This window comes from Gavia stellata, chromosome 15, assembly GCF_030936135.1.
Source record: "Gavia stellata isolate bGavSte3 chromosome 15, bGavSte3.hap2, whole genome shotgun sequence".
Classification (NCBI taxonomy): Eukaryota; Metazoa; Chordata; class Aves; order Gaviiformes; family Gaviidae; genus Gavia; species Gavia stellata.
The window spans coordinates 18,425,003-18,439,365 of record NC_082608.1 but is presented as its reverse complement, the minus strand read 5'-3'; the positions used below and the strand labels follow the sequence as shown (position 1 = coordinate 18,439,365).

The 14,363-nt window shown below is 38.6% G+C and overlaps 1 protein-coding gene across 1 annotated transcript in view; it reads right to left on the bottom strand.

Moving 5' to 3' along the window:
• The window catches only part of PLCG2 (phospholipase C gamma 2), a 58,529-nt gene that overhangs the window by 11,671 nt on the left and 32,495 nt on the right, over window positions 1–14,363 (bottom strand). Inside the window, exons 13-24 of the mRNA XM_009813452.2 lie at window positions 13,132–13,300; window positions 11,166–11,270; window positions 10,857–10,946; window positions 9,650–9,828; window positions 8,635–8,835; window positions 7,265–7,384; window positions 5,780–5,960; window positions 4,402–4,470; window positions 3,081–3,190; window positions 2,182–2,278; window positions 1,231–1,297; window positions 812–969 (exon numbers count right to left, since the gene is read on the bottom strand). Of these exons, the coding sequence (XP_009811754.1) occupies window positions 812–969; window positions 1,231–1,297; window positions 2,182–2,278; window positions 3,081–3,190; window positions 4,402–4,470; window positions 5,780–5,960; window positions 7,265–7,384; window positions 8,635–8,835; window positions 9,650–9,828; window positions 10,857–10,946; window positions 11,166–11,270; window positions 13,132–13,300 (1,546 nt within the window). The remainder of the gene's footprint in view (window positions 1–811; window positions 970–1,230; window positions 1,298–2,181; window positions 2,279–3,080; window positions 3,191–4,401; window positions 4,471–5,779; window positions 5,961–7,264; window positions 7,385–8,634; window positions 8,836–9,649; window positions 9,829–10,856; window positions 10,947–11,165; window positions 11,271–13,131; window positions 13,301–14,363) is intronic.

Sequence of the window (14,363 nt, the reverse complement as noted above, 5' to 3'; positions counted from 1 at the left end):
ATAAAAAGTGAATAAAAGCAACAAAGGAAAGAGTATACTTAAGCATATTCATTGTAAGGGCTTTTTGTCATGTCAAAGACTTCTTAAATATTAGAAAAGATGACAGGGAGGTAAATTAATACATCAGAACAGGAAAAACAAGTCCTGAAGAATGTCTGTAAGCAGCATTACTCATAAAGGGACTTAGAAGCTAAACTTAGGCAGAATCATTTAATCTTTAGGCAAGGATTTGGAAATACTACTATTGAAGATCTGGTAAATCCAGAATGTGCCTATTAGTTACAAATAAATAAAGTATTAGCCAAACAATTCCCTATCAGTGCCACTGCATTCACTGGAAAGCAGAGTTAGTAAACAGGATTAAGAAGAGTTTAGGCAAAAGCAGTTCAGATTTCACATATACTCACTAGTAGATTCACAACTCTGAACAGAACAGACTGATGTCAGAGTTTCTTCTGCTTAACACTAGGATTGAACCAGTGTAACAAGATGTAAAATTGTAATGGTATCTACTTTGTACTACTAAGCACGCTTCACTGAGGTGCAGGGTGCTACACAGACAGTACTCTGCTGAAAAACTCCTGTTAACAAAAATTTACATAAAATGCTAATTTACATACCATTCCCAAAAGAGTTTAGGGAACAAGGTTCACAGCATCAATAAAATGAACAGACAAACAGCAATATGCAAGAGAGTGAAGGACCACGTGTTAGCAAGGTTTATCAGTGTATGGCAGCTAAAGACAAATCTTATTATAAATTTATAGCAGTACAGTATAAAAAACAACAACGGAAAGATTTTTATCAATACCTCTTCTGTAGTTTTCCAAGCGATTTCACGGATGCTTTGGTACCATTCAAAGAGTTCTTCTACTTTATCAGTTGCAAACTCAACACATGGATCTTCTGGATTCTTGGGTTCCAGAATGAAGACAAAAGGCTTTTTGTGTTTCCCTTGGGGCATTTTCACTGTTAGGCAACACAGTAGCAAGAAATTTATACTAAAATCCAACAGTTCTTCTAAGCTGTCATTGTTGATTTATTGCAACAGTTACTATCATAAAGTTTCATCATATTAATTGTAGTAGCTATATTAATACAGATAGGTGTTTTGGGGTTGTTTTTTTTTGTTTGTTTGTTTGTTTTTTAAATCTTTCCTGCTAAACATAAAAGAGTCTACTGAACACAGAAAGCTCAGGAGTCCACATGCAAGCATCAGGAAATACATACCAACGTTGTACGTATTGAGTACCAGTATGCCACGACACAGAGAGCCTAATGGATTGTCCTCGATAATCTGAAAAACATGAGTTGAATCTGACCCCAAATCTCCTCTTGAGTGAATATGCACAGGACATTAACAAAAAATAAACACGCACCATTAAATGTAACCTCAGTTTCACTGAAAGCATGCCCACTATAATGTTTAAAAGCCTGTTTCCATACCAAGAATTTGTCACTTTGAGAAACACATGAGAATCTCTATAGTGAGAGCAGTCAAAACGAGGAGTGCAGCTTCTGTCCTGACACAACTGCTCAGTTTTCAAGTCTGCTTAAGGCTGCAATGACCGGCTGTTGAAATCTAATACATAGGTTTTCCTCCAAAGACTCCTTGAAAATCACTGGAAGTGCTTCAGAACAACAAAAGAATTCAATGTTTTATTTTTAAAACTCAAAAAGGTCAAAACTGCTTACTATGGAGTTTTGTTTTCTTTTGTTGAAGACATCTTTGTCCAAGATTCTGGACTAGATTTTTAGACACTTTTGACAAATGGTATAGGGTTAGTTATGCATAAAAACTTAATAATAGAGTGTGAAATGGCTAGTAAGATGCATTTGGGCACATGGTTTTCTTATTTGCAAGTATTAAGGCAGTAATTATATAGGCAAACTAGTTATTGTTTAGCCAAACTAGCTGAAAAATCTAAACTGGTATGATTTTCATTAGCAGGAAACCATTATAATCTCCTAAAACCCCACCAAATCAGCTATCTCTTTAAGCAGTTTTCTATGAGGGTTGTCCTGACAAAAATATTCAGCAGCAGAGAACAGTGAAGAATGCATTCATTTCTCTACTCTGTGTTCTCTCAAACACAGCATGCAGAGTCATAATTCTATAAACCAGACTTCCAGTAGGGAGCATCTTCTAAGGAAACATAGCGGACAAACCTTAACCCTCACCTGGCTTTCAAGCTCAGCAGAGTTATCAGATGACAGGTCTTCAACGTAGTTAGATGGAAAATAGTGTTGCACTTTTTCTCCATAATCCCCCTTCCACCTGAATTTAAAAAGAAAAGTATATATAGTGAAAAAAAATCGTTAAAGAGCTTCAACAGGCCGTTAATGAAGCAATAATCCTCAAGAAATTGGCCATTAATACCCCATACTAGCTTGTCTAGCTGGCTATCACCAAAATATAAGTGATGAAGTAGCTAAAAGCTCTAACAAAGTGATCATTAACTGTAGTAACTGATGATTTCAGAGGGATTACAGTTACTGTAAACTGCAATTAATGACTTAAGAGGCTTTTTCCCCCTCCAGTACTAAAAATACTATTATGGTTGATTACCCTGCAGAAACTACAGGGAAACATTAGATTCCCAAGCTTTCCAAGCAATTTACAAGCCAGCTAAGAAAGGAAACCTCTTATGAAAGGAGACTGTACAGATAACTAAAAAAGGTGGGTTTGATTCTTGAGAAGTACTTAGCAGAGCAAGAAAAGAAATAGAGCGATGACAACAATGGCAATAGATGCGTGACTTCCCAGAATACACAAGTGTTCGGGAAGGATTAATGTAGTAAAGGAAAAATACGGGATACACTGGGCTATGAGGTTCTGCAGGCTGAGGTTATTGCTGTAGGATAGAAAAATAGAAAAGACGTTAAAGGAGACTTTAGGATGAGGGGGTTTGGGTTTTTTTTTTTTTAAATACACTGGCATTAAGATTTATAAGGCCATAGTTAATAAGCAGCATTCAGACAATAGGCAAAGTTTTTAAAAACTACTACCCAAAGCTCAATTATTTTCCTCCATCTATTAAGTCACCAGAAGTTCTCCTTTGAGGAATCTTTGTCCTTACCAGCCTCCAGTTTCCTTTGTGACATTATGAATTAAAGCTCCTCGAGAGAAGCTCAATTCATCACTTCTTTTGGCTCTGTAGTCATACAAGGCTTTCACTGTTCTCTGAGGCTTTAAGAGAAACAGAGCAAAGGGGTCATCTAGGGGGACTGGTCATAACATAATCAATAATGCAATCTCAAAAAAAAAAAAAAAAAAGGAGGGGGGGATTGGATCCCTTTTTTTGTTATGAGGCTTAGAAAACATAATACTAAAGTTCCAGAGTGACATCTGTTGGTGGAAGCAAGTGATGCTACTTCACTGCTATTCAAGTATAAGCTTGGAAAAAAGAAAAAAAGAATCTTTCTTCTGTGTGTGCTGCAACATAAGGGAGGGGGGGATAAATAAAACCACACAGTGAAATATCAATCATCTATCTTCATTACACGTATTCACACACAGTTGGAGTTTGTAGGTTTAGATGCCTACAAAGCCTCCACTTTAAAAATCCTGCTGGTCACGTTTCCTTTAGGAAGACATCCAGTTTTAGCAGGACAAGCAATTTCTTCACCTTGAATTTACTACTACCCACATTCTTCAGCAGCAATGCAAATTCATTGGCCAAAAAGACTAAAAAGAATTACAGCCACAAAATTTACAAGCAGGTGAACTTTTATGAGAATTTACAAGTAGACAGGCCCTAACAAGAATTAGAGGTAAGTAGATATTTGCTGTGCCACTTGTTTTTATAACATTATATATATCTTAAAAGATGACAAACTTTAATAACTCATTAATAAATCAAAGACACCATTTTTATATAGAAAGTACATAAATAAACTCTGCATCTATTTGTGCATGCAGGCCACGTTTGCTAATGGAACTGCAATAATTTTGTGCACAGACAAGTAACAGTGCTCATAAACACACAGACACACGCAGACACGCACATTTGGGGTTTACATGTTGTACCTTCTTTCAGTGAAGATTTGGCCTTCTCAGATTGAATCTTCTCATAGGTTATTTAATTTGGGGGCATACCTGCATAAGCATGCATGCTAAATCGAATTGCCTCCACCGACTCAATAGCAAAGAGTGTCCAAATTCCCAATATGGATGAATCAATACAAGATTTGCACACAAGAAAACGTGTGAGTACAAATTTTAAAGAGATGCTAGAAAAAAAGTCACACCCTTTAAATTTCTGCTGTCCAGTCCCCCATAAATCAAGCAGCCTAACGCTTTCAATTATCCTTTTTATTACTGCTAAAAGGAAATCAACAAACAAGTCTCGTGATTTTCAGAAGTCTACAGTAAGTGTGAATATCTCTCTTTAAGCATACCACTGTAGGGGTGATTTCACTGGGTTCCACATACATCTTGACATCATAGAGGGAGTTAATATCTTTCTCCTAAAAACAGGAAGAAGAAAAAAAAATAATGAAGTTACAGGAATCAAAAATTGTAAAAGTACTTCATGAATGAACATTCATTGCTGAAACCACCTTTCTGACAATACATAGGCAAACAGAAGAGGAGGGAAGCCAGACACCTACGTTATACTCATTTCTATAGTTGAACATAGCTGAAAGTAGCTGTTATTTAATCTGTCTACGCCTCAGTTTAATGAACAGTAAAACACAGTGAAACAGCAATACCTCACAAAGGTATCTCTTAATCAGTCAAATAGCTTTGAGATTGTGAGTACCCTTCTATGTGCAACCAGGGAAGACAATACCTACACTTATGACTTCTGTTTTAGTATTTTAGTTCCAGTATTGGTTTCACTATTAGATTAAAATTCTAAAACAATATAGTCAGTCATGTTTTTCATTTTATTCTCTCCTTGTGTTCCCACCTGGACCCAGTCCTAGGATACAGAACCTTAGCTATAGGCAACATTATAAAAAATCCTGAGGTCTAAAAATCTTTCCAGCCCCTTTTAGCCTCCCCAGAAGAAACAAAAAACCCAAATTTGATTTCCTCAAACATGCCAGACATGTTTTTCCTGCAGCTGCTAACAGACGTGTATTTGAAAACAGAAGACAGCATCTCAGACTTCTCAAAAGCCAGTTACCTCGGCAAAGCTCTCTCGTCATGAAACACATCCAGCCAGAAAGCAGGTCTCTTATCCTAAGCTAATTATCCAGGCTCCTAGTTTAGTCAATGGATGGAGACAAGTATCTCTTGGGGAGATTTCCTCATGCTTATCTCAGAGTGAGTCTCTCACTTTTTACCATAGAAGGCAGCTGGACACCATCCGAGATGGCTCCACTGCAGTGAAGCAAATGCCACTGCCCATCCAGAGTGAGAGGCTCAGCAGAATATTTCATTTTTTCTGAAGTGCTTAGCACATGGATCTGCATGATCATTTTAAAGACCTCTGCCCACTCCAGCAATAGAAGACAGGGCCAACTGCAGGCGAGGCTATTATCAAAACCTCATTTTAGCAGAGCAACGATCTGCAGCTTTTCTAATCAAATCATGAGAAAGGCAAGAGTTGACCTGTAACCAAAGATGAAGCTCTTTCCTTCACATATCTCAAAACCTTTGTAAGAGAAGTCAATATAACCACCTTAATTTCACAGATAAGAAAACTACCTGCTTAACCTCCCCCAAAGGTCATCTACCACAGCCAGAATGAAACCCAGCACCCCCAGGTCTAGATCTGAGACTCCATCCGCTACAGCAACTGGCACTTGTACAAAGACCATCACTTACTGTGCTGTAGCGCTCCAGCAGCTCCTCAGTCACCGGGTAACGCAATTTCATTTTCCTGTACAGCGGATGCTTCTCATAGTACATTACCAGCTCCACTAAACTCTCAAAACAGGCTGAGGTTCCAAGCACAAAATGGCAACCTTCTTGCTGAATTCGGAAGTGCTTCACCTTCCCCTCCGCTCTGTGAAACAAGTGCAGGTGCTGTAAAAGGTATTGGTACTTGCAGTAAGAGCACCAGTGCTGTAAACTGGACCAAAACTGCTTTGTGCATCTTAATCATATGAAATAATTTCTCCCTCTTCCAAAGCCTCTTTAATTCAAATTGAATTCCAGATGCCTGATTCACAGAAAGACATTCTCACTTTTCTACAATGTTCAGGGCCTTGGGACAAATGCATGTTTTTGCTTAGATTAGATTTCCCTATTTTTTTCCCCTACAGATAGTAGGAAGGTGACAAAATACCTAACACCAGAGGGACTCTCTCAGTCTGAACAGAGACATTGGAATCTGATGATGATGATCTGCCACTGTCCCTAAGTGACAGACACACTCCCCTCAAAACAAGTAGCTGTCTCTTCTCTATAATCATTTTGATAACTACGGGAATCAATTTTGAAAGAAAAAAAAAAATCTCTTGTGCTTGAACACAAGGTTTGTGCTTGCATTGATAACAGTAAAACCACCCACTGACAACCATCCCTCGCACAGAAGACCCTTGCATCCTTTTCAAGCTGCCAAAGTTTTGGTACTTCTTGTTTTCCCCACTGTAAAATGGTTTTACTGAGATGCTGCAGCTCAAGTTACTTCAATATCCACCTTGGTAAGAGCAGAAAGCTTCAAATCAAAGTGCACAGGGGACTAGGGAATTATGGACATCTTCAGTACATGGTAAGGCATGTAAATAAGAGGAAAACAAGTATTTGTTTTTCCAGAGCAATTTTATATGTTGCAGAAACATGCTTTTTCAGATAAATGCAATTTGATCGGAAGGCACAACAGATAACACCACAATTCTATACATTTTATTAATGTTGTTGCAAGAACCACAGTTTCAAAAATATTTTCCCTGGCAAGAAAAGTTGACAATTTCATTTTGACATTACATTTCAGTCAGTTATATGACAGGACAGGATTTCCAGGGGACAACGACCTAGAATTACTGCTGAACCAGCACCAAAGAAAACTTCAAAATAACACCCTGTAGTAGGAAGTGAAGAAGGGCCATGCACAGTTCTGTATGGGAAGAAAGGGACAGTCAGTGCCCAAATATTCTTTATAAAAGCATAAATGTTTATTCCAGTCACAAATTAACTCTTGTAAACATTCTCATACACGGACCTGCTGCACAAATCAACCATGCTAATTACTCAAAGTTTGAAAGCAAGAATTCTATGTCTCTATAGAGACCACAGTATTTCTTAAATAAAAGAAAACAGAACATTATTGGGCTACTAGGTAATGTAGTCATATCTGTCTTCTCTTACCTGAAAGTCATGGCAAACGAATCAGGTTCATCTCTCTTTCTAATCAGAAAGGCTCCATCTCGAGGAATTCGCATCAGCATGTCTTCTGCCTCTCCCCGACTCAAGTTGCTATAGTACCAACTACAACAGTTAAGAATCAAAATGGACAAAGGATTACAAAGCTTGTCAAATGTTATTAACGATAGAGTTTCAAACATTACAAGAAATATTATGCATTAGATTTTCCCCCTCTTGCCACCTATGACAGCAGCTTATTACAAAACATTGTAACACAGCAGCTTATTTTGCATGAAAGCATCAAGAATATATCAGATCACCCTGTCTGTCTGAAATGATAAAACATAAATCTACATTTCTTCCTGAAACAAAGGCACTGGATCCTGCTTTTAGTCTGCCATTCAGTTTTCAGTAGTTCATTCAGTTTTGACATAGCAGATTTAAGGCAAAACCCAAACACAGACAAAAGAAAAACACCAGGCATTTGGATTCTTTTATTTAGAGCTTGATTTTATCACTCACTGTAGGGACAGACCTATCTTGGATATAATGTGTCTTCAGTGAAGCTGTGGCCACTTATACCGGCAGTACATCTCCACCTTATACAGAAAGGCAGGAAAGCCTAACCCTTAAACTCTACCCTCCCCTCTCAGTGACTTCCAAGTTATCCCAGATCCTGGGGAGGGGGGTGAAAAAAGAAGTTTTAGTCACAGATCAGTATTTCACGTACAAAGGAGATTTACTTTTTCTCACTGCAAAGAAAAAATACCAAAGGGCAGCGATTACAGTGTTCTGCCAGCAAACAAGAGCAAGCTCTGCCCAGGATCTACATCAGGCAAACACCAGCTGGAAATAAACACCAAGCTATACTACTTCCTATCAGCATGGAGGGAAGTCAGCCTAACCAACTCTGACAGGGGTGAGGTGGAGGGCAGGATTAGGAAAACATAACTGTTTGGGCTCACTGCCCCAGTAACACAGTTTTCAGATGGCACAGACCATGACCACTTAGTTGCCAGACCACAGCCAACTACTAAATATCTAATCCAACCCACTGGATGTTGTAAAACACTGAGCAGAGAAAGAAGGAATTGGCACAATTCCACAGCATTACAGTTCTCACTGATGTTCCTAGTTGCTGCTAGCAAATTGCTTTCCCAGTGACTGCTCTCTGTTGTACGAGGTTCTCACAAAGTCAGTGATCTTACTCAGCATCTTTCAGGGAAGCCTATTCCTATGACATCTGTGGACAAGCAACACTCAGGCATGCTCCTGAATCCAGGGAATTTTCTATGCAAAAATCCAAGACCATCTAAAACAATGCAAAGGACACTGACATAAAAACCCTGGTGCTTGCCTTCTCCTGTACGTACTCTTTAGTCTCATGAGGGCTGGGATTAGGCACAGCATCAGTCAGACGCAGCTCAAATTCAGCACATCGCAAGTGGGCCTCCTTGTAGTGTTGAATGAGATCATAGATGCTATCAAAAGTGAGGTTGTCTGTCAGGTAGTATTTCACAGTATCCCCATCACTTGAAGAACGGATCCGGCAGTGCTGGACTCTACCTGACCTCCTGAAGAAATGAAGAGGGGCAAAAGGAAAAGAAAGGGTTTATAACAGGTTTTCTTCCTTTGAAGTGTTTCCTCGCCTGTTCCTGGTCAGCTACTTAGTGAGCTTGCGAAGAGGCAAGAAATCTGTATCATTTCGTAAAACAATCAAAGTAAGAATAGCAACAAAAATTCTGACAAGTAAGATTACAGGACCAAAAACAGTAATTTTCAACCTACAATGGTTTAAAATCTGGCATACTCTTACTCCCTGCAAAATTTGCTCTGACAGCTCTCTGGGTCACAAATCCATCTGACACACTATTCCTCACAATGTACCAACCAGAAGAAAAAAAACCCTCAAACTACTGAAAAACAAACAAAATTCTGTACTATTTTCCCTATAGAAGATCCTTTCATTGAAAAGATCAATCTCTGCCAATAAAGGTAAACTCATGAGACTACCTTTTCAGTGTGGAAAACAGTGATTTATCCCGAAACTAAAAGATCAAATTTTGGCCCATTCATTGAGGAAATAACAAATCCTATATCCTGCCACAGCAGTAGGAAAAGGGAGGGGGCATCAAGCCAGTCAGTCCTCTCTTGACAACTGTAACGCTTCAAATAAAGCCTGCTCTGCCAAAATGCACTATGCTACACTGAAGTTTAATTTAGAAAGTAGTCCTTCACAATCCCATCAATAACATTCTAGTAATTATAGCAACTCCTTATTCCTATTTCCTCTCAGCTATAAATGCATACTTGAAAATTACACACATTTTTGTGCAGTGCCATAAAACAAACAAAATCCACATAAAATTTTTATGATAATCACCATACCAGAATGATAAGGTGCAATCGTTAGGGAAAGCCTCACTTTCCCTAACTAGGAATGTCCCATCCTTGCCACCCATTTCAGCACAATATTCCTGGAGCAGTTTCTCAGCAGTTGTTCTCCCCTCTTTCATTTTCCCATGGAACCATTTCTCTTTTAAATGCAGTTCAGTACGTTTCACCTCCTAGACCAGAAAATAAGAATGTTTATAGTGCATGTCTAATATTATGATTTTGAAACAAAGTACTTGTTATTCATATAACGATCTACTATTTCAGGCTTTCAGCTCTTCCTAGCCCTGAACATTCCTTCCACAAACAAGCCACCCATCTTTATAGTCACCCTTGACTCTCCTCCCCAGTCAAGCCATTTCTTTGGAGCAGTGATCAACTTCAGCCTTATTCAAATATGTAATCAGCAGAAAGTGAAAGAATGCAGCAATGCAAACACCGATTTACATTTTCAAGGCAAAAAACCCTATTGCTAATTCAGAGTTTCTAATCAGCTTTTTCTAGGATTCATCTGTGTTTTTCCTTACACATTAATTATTTTACTGACATTAACATCTAGGTGAACGGGTAAAATATTCTGCATGTTCAGAGAGATCTCTGAACCATGCACATACATGTTAGCCACAAAAGAGCGTGCATGGAAACCTAAAAGGTCAGAACAAGAAACCATGCTGAACATCACTGCTATTGCAGCCCTTACTGAACCTCATGCTTCTGCTTTACCATGCACAACAGCCCAATAATACATGCTCACCTGTGACAAAGACTTTGCAAATGTGAAATGAACAACATGCCCAGTGGAAGAGTTGTGCTGTATTACTAACACAACAAACCTTAGTTCATCATACTGTCTAGTTTGAGAATAGCAATAATACTTAGCCAAAGGCATATAAAGACTTTGATTGTCAGTGCATGCATCAGCATTAGCATTTACATACCAAAATTATATTTCATTGTCTTTGTACTCCTCTTTGCAAGTCCTCAATTAGCCAAGGAAAAAAGTTACTTTGTTAAAAATACGGTTAACTGGAGTACCTTTGCAAAGACCCTTTTTGAAATTTTTTTATGTCCAGATACACTTGTTATCTGACACGGGTCTTCTACAATTTCAATATCAGCATAAAAAATATGCATCTGTAGACACTGAAATAATCTGAGAGAATAAAAAGAACATGCTTAAACAACAAAACATAGCCATCACCTTTGATGAATCTTCATCAGCATTCTGTTCTATATCATCACTGAATGAAAGCTTTTCATCAGCAACAGCACAATAGTGCCGAGTCCATTTCTAAAAGTTGAGAGATATTAAAACCATTAATAAGACAGAGGGAAACTCACTAACCACAATCTCAAAACAAGGTGTAACAATAAACAAAATACCTACTTCCCCTCATTCACATCTGTTCAACTGACAATATTACTTACACAAATATTGAGAAAATTCATGTAAATTTTCAGTATTATACAACCTAGTAACATACTGTAGCAAATGTCACACAAATGATACCTGTTCTATTGTGTCCCACATGTAAAGTTCTCCTTGTTGCTTTTTTTCTTCTTTCTTGTCTTCCAAGTTCACATCAATGTCACCCTTTGGCCCCAGTTTTTTGTGCTTAAAAAAAAAAAAACCAAACCCCACATTCATACACTCACATAGAATCATATATAAAATTGGTCATAATATTTCAGCATACTCAGTATTACTGGAAGTATTTCCCTCCATTGCACAGCCTTCTTCTGTCATTACCATAACAGCAGCTGTTCCACAATGCTTTATGCAACAGGGCTGGAATTTCTTTCTTAAAACTTAAATCTCATAACAAAGATTAAAAGTCTAGTAGAGGTACCATTGAAGCAATGAAGAAACAACTATTTTGATAAGAGCTCACCATTCTTTAGAGGACAGAAAACATGATGTGACACATACCAAGAAATAAGGATAAAACAAAAATCCCTCTGCAGAGAGCAGGACATAAGGAACAAAAACCAAAAAGATACGGAATTAAAATGAGTGGGGAATTCACTCTTCTACAAGAAAAATGAGCAGAAGGGAAATCTTTTATGAAAAGAGGGTATAAGTTCTACTTTCTTGAGAGTGCTCACAAAAAACAGTGGCTCAAGGGGCTAAGAGTAACATCAAATACTTAACTGCAGTCAACAATGGGATTAATCGTCTCATATCTAGTAGTTCTCAACTACATTCAGTTCTGCGTAGCCTACTGTAGTAGACTGCAATTTGACAGGCTTATCTGAAAAATCCCACAGGCCCCTAAAGTAGGAGTCACCTCTGACTGTTTACTAGCAACATTTTTCAAGCAAAAGCCAAATAACACAACTAGCTCACTAGCAGGTGCTGATCTATTTAAAGACTCTTTAATGCTCTTTTAGACAGGAAGGATGTGCAGACTCATAGTAGTTTGTAATTCCCTTTAAATCAGATCTGTCATGTTATTATTCATGTGCCTATGCAACTCCTCTATGCTCTGCAAGGTAACAACAGACAGTTTGGAGGGAAAAAAACACTAACAACTTAAGCACAGAGCTTTTGCGCCTTATAGTGGGGTGCTATTATTTCCAGTCTAACATTCAAGAGCTGTATGCTTATATCCATCTACCCTTATTTCTTCTGTTCAGAAGTTCAATATATAGGACGCAGTACTGTTACAAGGGCTAAAAAACTGAAGCATGGACAAAAGTAATTATTACTTTACTAAAGAGATCATGAGCAGCCCTCAGATTCTCCACCTAATTTTTCCTTCCAAAAAGTTCTACTGCAGTTTCAATTTGAGAAGTCTTCGTTCGGTTATCTGCCTCATGTTGTTGCAAAACAGTACCGAGTAAAGCATCTGTATTGCCCAGAAGGTAAGACACTCTAACAGTGACAACCTTCTAATAGGAGCACCTCTGTGTTTCACAAGTGGCTCGCTAAATTGCATATGTAAATCACACTGAGTTGGTAAACACCCATCAATTTTTGCAGTTTGCAAGGAATCCTGATAACTTAAGTGTGCAGCCTGCAAGTGCTTTGGGTTTCACTTGAATGAGAAGCATTCTTTGAAAAAGAAGTTAATAACACTAATCTAACTTTCTATTAAAGAACATACTTTTATCATTTTTAAGCAGGCCACATTGTGTAAAAAGTCTATGACGCGCATCTGCAGCAGCGAACCCCTGCTGAAATTTAGCAGTGGCGTTTTAGGAGCTGGAAGACTTTTAGAAAATTCTGAGCTGACATTCCATCTGGCACTTGAACTAGCAACACTTCCTGCAAAGATAACCAATAGCAAGCACTTTAACATGTAGCGTTACAGAACTCCATACAGTATTGCAAAATGTTACTAGTACACACTTCAAGCATGGGGTTTCTTCTCTCTTAACAGAAACTAACGGCTAAGCTGTGAAGCCAGTAGTAGTATTTCTGGCTCCGGCTCTTGTTTTCCTGTTTTATCTACCAGCACACAAAGCAAGCCTACCTTGATGATGATTTTTTCTTTCAGCTGGGTTGGTGATGGTAGCTGATCTGCACTGGCTTCAACAGGCTTCATTAAAAGCTGATCCCCAAATACCTCCTTGAACACTTTGGCCATGTGTCGCTGCTGCTCCACACTACAGTGCTCTTCAATTGACAGAATGACTGGGTATCTTTGATGGATAAAACAAAGGTGAATAAAGACAATTTCTTTTTGCTACAAATGGCAAGGCAAGGAAAACAGCACTCTCCCTCACCCCCCAGATGAAAGAAAATATTTAAATCAAACAAGAACACAAAAGGAATAGAGATAGACACACAACAGATAATAACAGATGTGAAATCATAGAATCATTAAGGTCAGAAGGGATCTCTGGAGGTCATCTAGTCCAAACCCCTTCTTTGGGAAGGCCCATTTCCTGGGTTAGATCAGTTGCTCAGAGCTTTGTCCAGCCAAGATTTGAATATCTGCAAGGACAAAGATTCTTTCCAAGCTCTTTGGGCACAGTTCCAGCACTAAAGCACCATTGTGTGAAAATTCGTTTCTCCTCTCCTCAAAATTGTGTCTGTTTTCCTTCACATGCACTCTAAGAGTCTGGCTCCATCTTCTCTGTAATCATTCACTAGGTAGTGGAAGTCAGCAACCAGACTCCCTCATTAACCTCTTCTCAAAGCTAAACAAACTTAGTTCTGTGAGCTTCCCCTTGGATATCATGTGCTCTGGCCCCAATATTGAAAACAGAGGCAGAGAAAGCATTGAGTACTTCAGCCTTCTCCAGTCACCAAGTCTCCTGTCCAATTCAGTAGCAGGCTCACATTTTTCTTGATCTTCCTTCTGTTGCAATTGTACCTGTAGAAGTCCTTCTTGCTGTCCTTCACAGCCCTCAGCAATTTCATCTACAGATGAGCTTTGGCTTTTCTAATTTTGTCCCTGCATATCCAGGAAATGCTTCAATAGTCCTTCTGGGTAGCACATCCCTTAATGCAAGTAGGGAAAGCATCACACTGCATTCAAAGTCCTGATGGTCTGAAACCACAATGCATCATGTATTATGGTTGTCATTAACACAATATGCCTGTGCAGACACTGTCCCACATAAGAAAATAATGCTTTTCCTCTGTGTCCAGCTGGTAAAGTAGAAAAACAGGACACTGACAGCCCTACCTCCTTCCCAATTTTTGGACAATGTTTTTCATGTTAAGCACAGCTCAGCACAAGTTAAAGAAGGGCCAAGC